Here is a 14,870-nt window from a genome sequence, read left to right on the forward strand (position 1 = left end):
TTTTTTTTTTAACTGCTTAACACCCCCCCCCCCCCCCCCCCCCCCCCCCCCCCAGCAAGGGTGCTTCAATACTTCTAAGAAAGGATGGAGGCATATTTCTTAAGAAATCAGAACCCTTTTTATTATTTCATTATTATTCTCTTCTTTATTGACTATAGAATTACCAAGATGTCTTCGTTTTTCTTTACGGTCTTTGTGCTAGAAGCAGCTCAGAAAGTCAAGCAGCAGACGAGCGCTTCAGCCAGTGCGTTCCTCAGGGTGGCGCGGGTGACACAGACACCAATGTGTCCGTTTGGTTTTTATTTTACCCCCAGATTTGGAATGCCCAATTTTTTCTCCTCGTGGCAGCAATTCCCCACACAGCTGCTCTGGAGCACTGAAGGTCCAGCAGGCGTCCTCTAGCTTCGAGCCAGCTTCCTTTTCTATACCCAGGAACTGAGCGGCTGTCAGCGAGCTGCAGGACTCCGGAGGACAGAGGCCAGCCCTGCAGGCGTCCGCTCTGCGCTCGTTGGGTGAAGCGACAGAGCCAATGTGACGCTCCTTTAGAATTCCCAAAAAGGACTTCGCACAGCCAGGACGCTAACCTGTGTGGATGAGTCACCCTGCACACCATGGGGCCGAGCCTTTACCAGGGGAGACCCTCAGGGACCCTGGAAGGATCCGTTTCTTCATGTCTGCTGCTTGACTTTTAGTTTCTTCTAATTTTACCTGTGCACAGTTTCTGAGTGAAGTTCTGGGTGAACTACCTCCGAGATGACAGACAATTCCAGCATGTCGCACACATTGCACTGATGAAGGCGTTAGCAGAGACGCTAGTCTGCTGCTTGACTTTCTTAGCTTCTTCTACCTCTGATCTCACAAGATCCACTCAAACAAACGGGATAAGAAACACACACTACACTAACAAAGGAACTAGCAGTTTGTCTGCAGGGCTGAGTGAAGTCGAGTGGATCTTGTGATGTCACAGCAGATAAATAAAAAGGGGGGGGGGGGGGGGGGGGGGGGGGGGTTTGCACACGGTTCAAAACTGAGCCTCGTGTTTCCCAAACCCTGTTTACACACACTTGGGACTGTGCTTCAGCCGATAGTCTCCTCCCACGGCCTCTTCTTGTCTTTCGACGCGTTGCCGAGAGCCGACGCCCCTTTCGCCTTGGCGACCAATTGCTGAGGCTGCTGCAGAGGATTCTGGGTAAACGTCTGCCTCAAAGGCCCTGCAGCATTGACACAAATATACAGTTGTCCTGAACCCAATTTAAATTCCCTTAATTAAAAGTAAGATAACTTAAGGATTGACGAAGATCATCCATAAATTGTTGTTTTTACAAAATGAGCATTGAAACAATAAAATCATTATATATAAATACTAAAATAAAACCCTGGACAGTTGATTGTCGATTCGCGCGTTGTCCACGGCCATATTTCAGTGTATAAGGATTGACGAAGATCATCCATAAATTGTTGTTTTTACAAAATGAGCATTGAAACAATAAAATCATTATATATAAATACTAAAATAAAACCCTGGACAGAACTACAGCTACCCAACATGGTGCCTGTATAAAGTTACAATCTAGTGCGGTGGCATTGCCTGCTGTGTGCTGGGCAGAGCCTGGTTGTGCTGTGCTGTACACAGGGCAATGCTGGCGGGACCACACTGTATAACACTGATATAAAACCCTGGACAGAACTACAGCAGCTACCCAACACAGTGGAGTCTATAGAAAGCTGTAATCTAGTGCGCTGGCATTGCCTGCTGTGTGCTGGGCAGAGCCTGGCTGTGCTGTGCTGTACACAGGGCAATGCTGGCGGGACCACACTGTATAACACTGATATAAAACCCTGGACAGAACTACAGCAGCTACCCAACACAGTGGAGTCTATAGAAAGCTGTAATCTAGTGCGCTGGCATTGCCTGCTGTGTGCTGGGCAGAGCCTGGTTGTGCTGTGCTGTACACAGGGCAATGCTGGCGGGTCCACACTATAAAACGCAGTGCATCGTGGGTACCTTTAGCCGCCATGTCTAGGTGGTTTTTGATTCGTCTCTCTCTTTCCTCCAGCTGATGTGTTAGCTGGGCATTCTTCCATCCTGCAACACAAAACACAACATGCGGGGTCAGCCTCGTATCACAGTCTTGCTATAAACTGCAGTGGCACAGCACCCACTATACAAGACTTTCTGTACACGCCAGATCACATCGTATTAGAGGTACGGATCGTGACACAAGACCACGGCTCACTGCAGATCACCAAGTGCGTCTTGAACGGAGAACAAGCGTGTTTTAGAATTGGTATGAACACGCATGTTGCATGAAACTGGGGCTGCTGTATTACATTTTCTGCTGGTGTTAATACAACTCCTCTGGGCTTGCCGGTAGTGCTTTGTTGGTGTAGCAGCCGTCTATTCACCACATTCCTGGATCCTCAGCTGATGCACTATCCTTGCACTCTGACATGAAAGAAGGGATCAGGCTTGATCAGTGACTGCCCTAAAGAACACAGTGTTTGTTTGTCCCAGTTTCAGCAGGAAAACTAAAGACTCCATTTGACTGCTTGAAACTGTGCTTGCTGGACAAACCCATTTATAACACAACCAAATGAGTGAATCTCTTTCCAGCAAGCACAGCGTATCTGTGGAGAAAGTGTTGTATTGCATCTTTTTTACCTCTTCAAAAGACGAAAGGTGAAACGAGAGATTTCTGTGAAATGTATGCAGTAGTCAATGTTTCTTATTTTAAGAATCATTTTATTTGCGAGAAGTGTTTTACTGTTCACACGTTAACAGAAAAAATGATCTACCTTGATAAATACTCAGAACAATCACTTTAAATGAACAATTTATTGACACTAGTTTTAATCAGAGGACTGTTTTTGAGTCGGTGAGAGAGATCACAAGAGACAGTGAATTCCAGAGGAGTCTGGTCTTCCTCATAGAAACACAGAATTAGGGAATGAACTGGGTGGAAAAACAGCGAAAAGAAAATCGCGTTACTGCCAGGAACAAGGAAGCACAAATCGTAAAGGATCCTGCAGAAAAAAAGTCGGACAAATAGGGTTCAGGTTTTAAGAAGGGATGCACACGACACAGAAGACAGTAAGAGTGCTGGATTTTTAATAGGGGATTTCACGATGCGATCGGAAGACGCTGGCTTCTGTGTGCAGACCGTTCAAATAGAGCTGTATCCTGTCTCCCTGGTGCTAAAAGTAAGGACACCGAACAGAGAATTTGCAAAACTGTTCACAGCAACAGAAGAGGCTGCGATCGAGATAGAAGAGCTGAAGTATTAAAGGAAAACTTCAAATCTCTGACAAATAAATAAAAAAAAAAAAAAACTGGGAGGCAAAATCTTTATCAGGCTTATTACCAGTTGTTGGTAAAGGTAACGACATTTACAGAAGATCTTTAAACAAGTGGCTAGCTGGCTGGTGTACACAAGAAGGGTTTGGTTTTATAAATAATTTGGACCGTTTCTGGGGGTATTATTTAAAAGATGGGCTGCACCTAAATAAACTGGGGACAAGTAGACTGGCATGAAATATAGAACGTCATTTAGCTAATAATTTAAAACAAAGGGTGGAGGGGGCAGGAAGAACAAATACAGCTGAGACAGATTTGCTTAAAATAATAGAAGTTACAGAATGAAATGGCTCCCGCTGTGCTGTGCCTGTATGCAAATCTTTAGGGGCTTCCCTTAATCTCCAAATATGAATCCTGCTCCGACATCACCAGCTGCAAATACTAATCTATGTTTAGCATTATTATTATTATTATTATTATTATACGTTAGATTTCTATCAAATACATTTTTTGAATGAATGAATATTAAAGATCATGTTATGTTTAAGTGAAACAGGGCCCAGTGCTGACGACAGTGTTTCCCTGGTAGAGGCTTCTCCTCCACATTAGACTTTTTTGCCAGTCTCAGCGCAAGCACACCGCAATTTGCATTTTTGGCTTTAGTGAAAATTAGGTACTTGGGTAAAATACAAAAATACACTGAGCACAACTGACAACGCACAAGAAAAAGCAGACTGAAATGCCAGCAACAACTGCGACTGTTCAAAACATGCTTTCAAAAGTTCTTACACTGATGCAATTTTAAGTGTCACAATTGTCGGCGACTTTAGCGCATCTCATTATAATATTTTTGATCCCTTATTTGCATTGTCTCCACCCTGTTTTGTGAATTTCTGCAGGAACGCCCAGAATTACATATTCACTGAAGGATAAAGCAGCTGCAAAGCCTTTGTTAAAACGATGCAAGCAGCGTTGAGTTTGTTTAGTACGTTTCACACTACACTTCAACTGGTTTGCAAAGCGACAGAAGCAACACTTTCGTACATCTACCCCTAAATTGCTTTTACAGACTAAACTCACAAAATAAAGTCATCCACCGCGTTCCACGCGCTCTGACACACCGACATATCACCGCTCACTGCTGCTCCAGCTCTTTCAATTGATTGGGTTAGCGGATCGTTACAAATGTCTTTTAATCAAATACTTTGGATACAAATACTTGTTTTTTCAGATCCAATTCCAGTGTAAATCCTCAAAGGCATTTTTGGTGAAATTGTTAACAGATCTTTGTCAACTGGAACCACTTTTAAAACTGCCGTGGTTAAGGCATTACTCAAAAAAAAAAAAAAAAAAAAAAAAAAAAAATCGAATTTCGATCCAACAGTTTTGAGCAATTTTAGACCTTAAGAAGAATAACGTTTTTGAAGTTGTAAATGACTTATTGGTAAATGCAGACTGGCTCTGTTTCCTTTCTGGTTTTATTAGATGCTGTTGATCACACCATTTTAAAGAGCTGAAAGGCTGTCACGTGATCTGAATGGAATGAGGAAGGCTGGTCGGTGCCCGGCCGTTAGGATTCTCCAGGCGAGCTCAGAGCAGCTCAGCCGGGAGAAGGCAGATTCAGAGAACAACGAACTCAAGATTTGAAAACAGAACCCAGAAGCACTCAGAATGATTGCAAACAGCACCAAACACATTACATATGAAAAGGTACATATGAAAAATGAACTCAAATGACTCCCTTAAGAGGTTTCACCTCTCACTGCCTTCCTCAAGATGAATTTGTTTAGGCATCTGCCAAACAGCAATAAGAACTCTCTGCTCACCAGTTCTCATGCTCTTCAGGAAGCCATCTTGTTGGGGCAGTGTAGAAGGGTCGTGGGTCACCCTGTCTGGGATTCCCAGCCTCTTCCTAACCGCTGGGATCTTCAGGAAGCCCACCTGAGCCAGCGAGAAGACGTTTGAGGTCATCCAGTAGGTGAAGATAGCCTGGAGAGACAAGAGCACAGCTCAGGAGAGAGAGACTGGAGAAACGAGAGCACAGCACAGCACAGAGAGGGGGCTGGAGAGACGAGAGCACGGCACAGCACAGAGAGAGAGAGACTGGAGAAACGAGAGCACAGCACAGCACAGAGAGGGGGCTGGAGAAACGAGAGCACAGCACAGCACAGAGAGGAGGCTGGAGAGACGAGAGCACGGCACAGCACAGAGAGAGAGAGACTGGAGAAACGAGAGCACAGCACAGCACAGAGGGGGCTGGAGAAACAAGAGCACAGCACAGCACAGAGAGGGGGCTGGAGAAACGACAGCACAGCACAGCACAGAGAGGGGGGCTGGAGAGACAAGAGCACAGCAAAGCACAGCACAGAGGGAGCTGGAGAGACGAGAGCACAGCCCAGAGAGAGGGACTGCGGAGATGAGAGCACAGCTCAGCACAGAGGGGGCTGGAGAGGCGAGAGCACAGCACAGAGAGGGGGGCTGAAGAGACGTGTTAAAGGGACTAGGAGATCTTAAAATAAACAAATCCCATGGGCTGGATGAGATCCTCCTAATAGTACTCAAAGAAATGAAAGAAGTTATTTACAAACCGCTAACCAAGATCATGCAGCAGTCTCTTGACACAGGGGTTGTACCGACAGACTGGAGAATTGCAAACGTAATACCGATCCACAAAAAGGGAGACAAAACCGAACCAGGTAACTACAGACCAATAACCCTGACTTGTATTACATATAAACTATAACACGATCCAAAATGGACCTGCTTGATTTTTTTGAGGATGCAACATCGACAGTGGATAATTGCAAAGCATACGAGTAGTTTTTCGAGATTTATGTAATATACAGTATAATCGTAAATCTCTCTCGAAAAACTACTCGCTTCTAAATCTTTTGTAGTCATTTTTGTATTACTTTAGTATAAATACATGTTAATTTGGATTCATATGTTGTTTTTTTCTGACTTTATGTGAACGAAAAGACACACATTTGCCCGTTTTCCCATTGGAAATAGTGATATTTCGAAAAATCACTGTCCTGGTCACAAAAGCAAAGTTTGTGGGGAATAATAGCCATTTTCTATACTTTTGAGGCACAAGCAATTAGGAAATAACACTTACTACCCAGGAACAAAAACAAATAAAAAAATTTGTTACACGGTGTAATAAACAAACTTTCAAATAACAAAAGAAAACGGCACGATGACCAAAACAAACACAAACAAACCGAGGACACGAGTACCATCAGGACACTTCAAAATAAGTAACGTTCGTTTTGTTTCTTTGCAGTTTTACATGCAACACATCTCTCTCCAGTCTAACACACTTCCCTGCCTGCAAAAGCTGCAGGCTTCTTACGGAGAGCTTCCTGTTGGAAGTTTATAAATGGAGCACGCTTGGCAGAGGCGTGCCGTTACCGTGGGGAAGGAGATGGTGAGCGGCAGAATGACGAAGGGCATCACTCTGAACACAGTCTTCATTGCACGCAGGTTTGGGTTGTCAACACCGGACTCTGCACCTAACTGAGGGACAGAAAACACAGACATTACTCAGGTAGAGAGGAGAGAGGAGAGGAGGGGGGGATGAGACAGGAAAGAAGAGAGGGTTTAGAGAGGAAAAAAGGGAGAGAGGAGAGAGGCGACCTAACAGGGGAAATGAAACCTGCACTGACCAAGACACACACGGACAGAGTCAAACACACACACACAGACAGTGTCACACACACACACAGACACACACACACAGAGCCACCCCTGCCCTGTCACCTCGATGATTGCGAACATAGTCCCGGTCACAGCCAGAGGAAGGATATACAAGGGGTCGGACAGAGTCAAGTCAGTGAACCACCACAGCCCGCCGCTCTGCATGCTGGGAACTGGGAGGTACGCCATCTTCCGAAGGGCGATGAAGAACGAGATGAAGATGGGGGCCTGAGAGAGGGAGAGAGAACAAGGGAGAGAGTTACACACGACATAAGAAAGTACAGCCCTGCAGCAGAATTCCTGCTTGGTGTCTGTGCGAGTTACTACATTCTAACATTTCATTAAGCTACAGGGAGAGCCCCACGATCCTGTTCGGTTTGACACTACAACATCTCTGCTTTTATTAGAAAGAAAGGTACCACATGGAAAATGTTCCCAAGCCACACTGATTCATCTCAGCTCATTTGCATACCTCTCAGTAGAGCACTTCAATGCACTCACCTGCACCAAAGGGACTAGAAATCCTCTGAAAGGGTTAATATCATGCTTCTTCTGAAAAATCATCAAGTCAGAATAGGCCTTCGAGACTGTGAGAGAGAGAGAGAGAGAGAACACTACTGCCCAGTGTACAGTTCAGCATAGCGAGGCTCTGCACAGCACACGGCAGGCAATGCCAGCACATTAAATCACAACTTTATATAGAGTCATGTTGGGTAGCTGCTGGAGTTCTGTACAGGGTTTTATATCCATGTTATATGGTGTGGTCCCGCCAGCATTGCCCTGTGTTCAGCACAGTGCATTACGGTACAGTGTTCCTGTGTACAGTGCAGTGTTCCCGTGTACAGTGCAGTGAAGTGTTCCGATGCACAGCGCAGTGCTCCTGTGTACAGTGCAGTGCTCCTGTGTACAGTGCTCCCGTGCACGGTGCAGCGCAGCGCTCCTGTGCACAGTGCAGCGCAGCGCTCTGGTGTTTCTGTATATGCACTCACAGTCAAACTTGTTCCCGCTGTGTTTGGCCTCGTTCATGCGGTTGGTCAGTTTGGTCATCTCTGGTAAGTGGTTGTTCAGTTTGGCTGCTTCTCTCTGACCCTTAACGATGACCGGGAACACCAGACAGCGAGCCAGTACCGTGCCTGAAAGACAGGGGGGGTTAATCATGTGTAACTCTCCGGTAGGTACAGTTTAAGCCAGGGGTACTCAACAGGACTTCTGACCGGACCACCAAGTCACATGCCACTTGCATTCACATTGGAAATGCTGTGAATGTTTCAGACAGCTTGGCTGTTATGAGGTATCTGTATTTCTAATTGACTTGAAAAGAGAAAACAGAGATTAGTTTTGATTCTCCCAAAAACTCCTTAAAACCCAGTGAACACCTCTCAAACCAACAACATATGTACAAACTACATTTGTGTAGCTCTGTGTGTTTGTCAGTATGGGAGTGACAATGTTCTCCTGATCTTAACCTTGGTGTAACCAAGAACTTTGGACCATCACTAAATAACAGCTTTGAAATGGGTTAGTTTAATTTCATGGCCCCTTGACAAAGCGTTCCTAGGTGCCTGGTACAATGCAGCACAGTGCAGGGATGGTAATAATACTCCCATTGCATAGCAGCTTCACCCATTCCAGGTTTTACTACCAGCTTGATTATTAAACTCATAGTAAAACCAAGAATGGCTCAAACTGCTATGCAAAGGGAGTCTTCTATCCATCCCTGTGGTACCTGAAAAGTTAAACAGCTCAGATATTGACTCCCTACCAAAATGAACTGAAACCGAACTCCTGCGCCTGCCCCTGGCTTTATCGATTGCAGTTGGTGGGAGCCACAGGGGGGCGCTGTGTGCACTGGCCTTTGCGCTCCCACAAGGTTAGAGGGGTTATAATAGGTGTGAATCCATCCACTCACCCATCACAATGGCCCCCCACCAGGGCAGCCCCAGATTCAAGTGCAGACACTCGAGAATATTCTGAATGAGCCCCACGGGGGTGTACGCCCCCAGCCCCAGCTCTGATAGGCTGAGCTCTGGCCCCGCCTCCTGCAACACATCCAACACTGTGGGGGCTGACCCTGCCGCCTGCTCTGTGATTGGTTGGAGGAGGGAAGGGGTGGTGCCTGCTGCTGTGTTAATGGGAACCTTAACAAAAGATAGAGAAAAAGAGTATTTGGCAGTGATATTGATGCAATACAGCCACTGGAAATTCCCATGTATCATTGTGAGCTATGCTGTGCTTTTGCTCTTGTGCTACAATACAAATGTACATGCCTCTATGACAGTGCAACACAGCCTGTAAAGACAGCATCACGCTTCACTGGTACAGTCCTAGTCAAGAACATGGAGTGGAGATCACCCTAGATATTCTATACATCACAGGAATGGAAAAGGAGACTCCTATTGCACAGCAGCTTCATATACCCCTGCCAGGTTTTACGATGTGCTTGATTAGCCCCAGTGTGCAGGTAACAAGGTCAGGTCCGTCTTATTAAACTCACAGTAAAACCAGGTATGGATCAAACTGCTATGCAACAGGATTCTTATTGCCACCCCTGTATCATAGAACAGAACATCAGACAGGTAGTCATAAAACAATAACACCATGCATTGAGACTATTAGTCAAAAGCAAGAAACTAAGTGTGTAACATTTATTATTGTTATTTTTATTATTATTATTTTTTATTATTATAATTACAGTCAGTACCGTACAGGGTTACAATGCAAGATAAATATTTAAGTACAGTACAGTTTACAGTATGTGCAAATAATACTACTAGAATACAACATGAACTAAGATGCAACAAATTAGTATTACAACAAGATATATCTACAAAGATACATTAGAAGTGCAATAGTGCAAGGATGGTGCATGAACAGATTAATGTTTATTGAAGCTCCCAGAATCAAAGCCACGGCGATCTCTGGTCCATTCTCCATGTTTATATGCTATACTTACCTCTGTGCTGTTGTGTCTGACGGCCACTGCAGTGACCAACACAAACTGACCGTTCGACTGTCGGCAGCGACCCGCTCCGAGTGACCGACCGCAGACCCCGCCACTCCATACCGTGTGGATCCACGACCTTTGTAACAGAGAACACTGCAAAACATATATAATAATCACTGTTTGTACTACAGTATTCTCAGCAAACACTACTGTAGCTTACTGTAACCTTAAACCTGCAAGAATGTAGTAAACTAACACAGACACCAAGAAGGGATTATATTGTAGCATCAAACTGAACAGGATTGTGAGGCTCTGCCTGTCTCTCTCTCTCTCTGTGTCTGTAGGTTTAATGAAATTAAACTCTTTTCAGAATGGAGTAAACTAACACAGACACCAAGAAGAAGGGATTATATTGCAGAGTCAAACTGAACAGGATTGTGGGGCTCTGTCTGTAACTATAATGAAACTAAACTCTATTATAATGTAGTAAAATAGCACACACGAAGGAGGGATCAGGGTCAAACTGAACAGGATTGAGAGACTCTGTCTGTCTGTCTGTCTGTAGCTTTAATGAAACTAAACTCTATTATAATGTAGTAAACTAACACACACCAAGGAGGGATCAGAGTCAAACTGAACAGGATTGAGAGGCTCTGTCTGTCTGTCTGTAGCTTTAATGAAACTAAACTCTATTATAATGTAGTAAACTAACACACACCAAGGAGGGATCAGAGTCAAACTGAACAGGATTGAGAGGCTCTGTCTGTCTGTCTGTAGCTTTAATGAAACTAAACTCTATTATAATGTAGTAAACTAACACACACCAAGGAGGGATCAGAGTCAAACTGAACAGGATTGAGAGGCTCTGTCTGTCTGTCTGTAGCTTTAATGAAACTAAACTCTATTATAATGTAGTAAACTAACACACACCAAGGAGGGATCAGAGTCAAACTGAACAGGACTGAGAGGCTCTGTCTGTCTGTCTGTAGCTTTAATGAAACTAAACTCTATTATAATGTAGTAAACTAACACACACCAAGGAGGGATCAGAGTCAAACTGAACAGGACTGAGAGGCTCTGTCTGTCTGTCTGTAGCTTTAATGAAACTAAACTCTATTATAACGTAGTAAACTAACACAGAGTCAGAGTGGTCCGACACGTTTGTCACCAAGGCTGTAAACAAACACAGACGCGACAGATTTGTGTCAAAACGTGTCTTTGTGTCCGGTGCACAGAAAGACAACTGAAAATTTAGTATCAACATTGTAACTAACAAAAAAAAAAAAAAAAAAAAACCAACAACCGTCCTCCCACTCGTGCAGGGAACACAATACAAGCGCACCGTGACATTGAACACTGGACACATTCCTTTACTAACACACATGTTACACACATGTTACACACACACATATACATTAAGCACTATATACATTATATATAGGGGGGGGGGGTATATCGTTTGCACATGACGTTTCCACACTCTGCAGCATGTGTGCCACTGTTACTCATTTACTATCGGACCCTACCTTTGCGTGCGGGTTTATCCCGTGAATGCTGATATTATTAATAAAATGCTTCATTAGAGATCCCCGCGTCACTTTGACCCTGAACGCTGCCATCTTGCAGTAAGAGAGGAAGCCGGGACGGGGAGCCTGGAGGGACAAACAGCAAAGCGCTCAACCCCGGCGTGTCTATTCCGCATTGTCTTTATTATGATTTTTGTCACATTAATAATTTTAAACAAACAAAAAAAGGTTGAAATTACAATATTTTTTTCAGAAAGTAGTGCGACTTGCACAACAAGCGCTTGGGGTTTCATTGTATCTGGTTATAATTGCAGACGCTTGTAATTTTGCGATGTTTGGAGATGTTAAAGTTTCCCTACTTTTAACCTGCTTTCAGCCGGTCCGGAGGATACGAAGAGGTGTGTGTGCTACATATTGACGGAGTTTCCTTTTTTTTTTACCACTGTTTAAGGGGACATGCGTCTGAATGTTCAAACATATTTCATTTTGTTCCAGTTTGTTCCCTTTCTAACCCTGCTTCTGCTCCCATCATTTCTTGAACTAATTAATGTCCCTTTAAAACGTTCTGAAAATATTCCTGAGGCTTAATTAACTTCTAGATTGAGGTAGTTTTAGACTCGACCACTAGGGGGCAGCTGCGAGTTAGTACATTAAAATTTATATTGAAAAACCACAAAGGGGCAGGAATTACAGTTAAAAACGACATCACTCCAAAAATGAATTCAGCTTTTAGGAGTCTTTTCAGAAGCAGTGTTTTTTTTTTTTTGGATTAAATAGTTATTAAGCCTTGGAATTACTATATTATAGGAGGCTGTGTGGTTAAAGAAACGGGCTTGTAACTAGGAGGTCTCCCAGTTCAAATCCCAGCTCAGCCACTGAGTCACTGTGTGTGATCCTGAGCGAGTCACTGAACCTCCTTGTGCTCTGTCTTTGGGGTGAGGTGTTCTTGTAAGTGACTCTGCAGCTGATGCATCGTTCACTCACCCTAGTCTCATATCTTGTAAGGTGCTTTGTGATGGTGGTCCACTATGAAAGGTGCTATATAAAGATTATTAAGAATAAAATAATGATTCGTGTAATGTTGAGGACACTGTAATTCTGGATGTCTGTGTGTGGAGGTGGGGCAGTTCATAGACAGTTAGCACCAAAAAACAAATCCACAAATGCAAACAGTGAACATATACCTTTATTCGTATATTTTTATATTTATTGACTTTAGTAAACAATACGTTTGGCAAGTTGGCTGATCGATTTTCAGTGAAGCTACAAGAAAAATAACTAATTTGATACTAAAGCTTTGTACAGTGAGCAAAATATTACACATCGGCAAAGCCCAATTAAACAAGCATATCAGGGAACCGGCAGCTTCAATGTCATTTGATGAAAACAAGACTCCTATTGCATAGCAGTTTTATCTCTTTCCAGGTTTTATTATGTGATTTAATCAAAACAAGCTGTGCACAGGTAACAAGCTCAGGTGTGTCTTATTCAACTCCTTGTAAAACCAGGAATGGACCGAACTGCTGTGCAATGGGAGTCTTATTCCCATCCCTGTATTGTAGTTTGCAATCATCTTGCGTGCTTCTGTTGCTCCAATCTTGAGTTCGTTGTTCTCTGAATCTGTCTTCACCTGGCTGAGCTGCTCTGAGCTCACCTGGAGAATCCTAACGGCCGGGCACCGACCAGCCTTCCTCATTCCACTCAGATCACGTGACAGCCTCCCTACTCTACATTTATACAGAAACAGGGAGCAGACGGGCCATGGAATAGAATGGAAACGCCATTGAATACTCAGCGACATTTAAAAAACATCACAAAATGACACTTGGATGCTACTTAAGTCTTTAAAAACAGGCCACAAAATCAACTACAACTAATAAACACTCGAGTGCTGAACTGAGAGATACTAAAACACTCAAATTCCAGACCAAACACTCCCACTAGGGGTCTTTTTTCAGTGTGTTCTTTTGAAGACGCTGAGAAAGACTTGAGGTGGAAATGTCTGTCCGTGAATTTTCTTTCAGTATTTCTAAGGCTGCGATGAGGGAGCGTGTCACTGTGTAAGCCGACCTCCTTCACATACCCAGCCACCACCTCTTCGTGCTAATGTAACTCCACTGTCAAGTTTTTGTCATAATAACACGAATGTAGCAAAAAAGAGCCCCTTATAAACGCTTTCAGGATTGTAGTGATGAGCCCCCCTGTGGAGGGGATGCAGTGCAGGCGGTGGTACGCACGCAGGTCACACTGCACACATTACAACACTGGAGAGGCGCTTATCCCATTGTCATGAGACCTGGCATTTTCACTTTTTAACAGAACAAATCAAGAGTATCCAGAGTCTGGGGCTATTGAGTGAGCATTCAATTCATCACACACTCCTCCTGCACTATTCTATGTGCTATATATATATATATATATATATATATATATATATATATATATATATATATATATACACACACACTGAGTGTACAAAACATTAGGAACACCTTCCTAATATTGAGTTGCACCCCCTTTTGCCCTCAGAACAGCCTCAATTCTTCAGGGCATGGACTGTACAAGGTGTCGAAAGCGTTCCACAGGGATGATGGCCCATGTTGACTCCAATGCTTCCCACAGTTGTGTCAAGTTGGCTGGTAGTGGATCTCTACTCCGAATAGCTCGTTCCATCTCATCCCACAGTTCAATTGGATTGAGATCTGGTGACTGGGCAGGCCACTGCAGTAAGCTGAATTCACTGTCATGTTCGTGGAACCATTCCTGGACAATCCTAGCCTTGTGGCATGGGGCATTATCCTGCTGAAAAAATCCATTAGCAGATGGATACACTGCTGCCATGAAGGGATGCACCTGATTGGCAATGATGTTCAGATATTCTGCGGCATTCAAACGTTGCTCCACTTTTATCAAGGGGCCCAATGTGTGCCATAAAACACACCCCACACCATCACACCACCACCACCAGCCTGCAATGTTGACACGCGGCATGATGGATGCATTTTTGGTTTTTTCCAAACTCTAGTCCTCCCATCGGCGTGAAACAGCAGGAACCAGGCAATGTTTTTCCAATCCTCCAGTGTCCAGTGTTTTCGTTCCTTAGCCCACTGCAACCGCAGTTTCTTGTGTTTTTGCTGAAAGAAGTTGAACTCTGTTCGGTCGTCGGCTGCCATACCCCATTCGTGTCAAGGTACAACGAGTTGTGCATTCTTTTATGGGTCTTTCGGCACCAGTGTTGTACTGGACTGTCATTTGACTAACCGTAGCCCGTCTGTTGCTCTGCACAATTCGTGTCAGCCTCCTTTGGCCTCTTTCATCAATGAAACGTTTTCGACCCGGTTAAGCTTTATCTGAAAGCTGTTGGCACTTTTTTTTTCCAGAATAAGACGTTTTTTGATTTTGTTTT

General features: G+C 44.0%; 1 protein-coding gene across 1 annotated transcript; it reads right to left on the reverse strand.

The window, feature by feature from the left end:
- Positions 1 to 95: 95 nt before the first annotated feature.
- oxa1l (OXA1L mitochondrial inner membrane protein) lies at positions 96 to 11,580 on the reverse strand. The gene is made up of 10 exons (XM_041239496.1): positions 11,465 to 11,580; positions 9,948 to 10,091; positions 8,904 to 9,132; positions 7,984 to 8,127; positions 7,496 to 7,581; positions 7,058 to 7,222; positions 6,710 to 6,814; positions 5,122 to 5,284; positions 2,006 to 2,086; positions 96 to 1,211 (listed from the first exon to the last, which is right to left on the reverse strand). The coding sequence occupies exons 1-10, from the start codon at positions 11,555 to 11,557 to the stop codon at positions 1,078 to 1,080; spliced, it is 1,344 nt and encodes a 447-aa protein (XP_041095430.1). The 5' UTR covers positions 11,558 to 11,580; the 3' UTR covers positions 96 to 1,077.
- Between the last annotated feature and the right edge of the window lie 3,290 nt (positions 11,581 to 14,870).

This window comes from Polyodon spathula, chromosome 55, assembly GCF_017654505.1.
Source record: "Polyodon spathula isolate WHYD16114869_AA chromosome 55, ASM1765450v1, whole genome shotgun sequence".
In the NCBI taxonomy this organism is placed as follows: Eukaryota; Metazoa; Chordata; class Actinopteri; order Acipenseriformes; family Polyodontidae; genus Polyodon; species Polyodon spathula.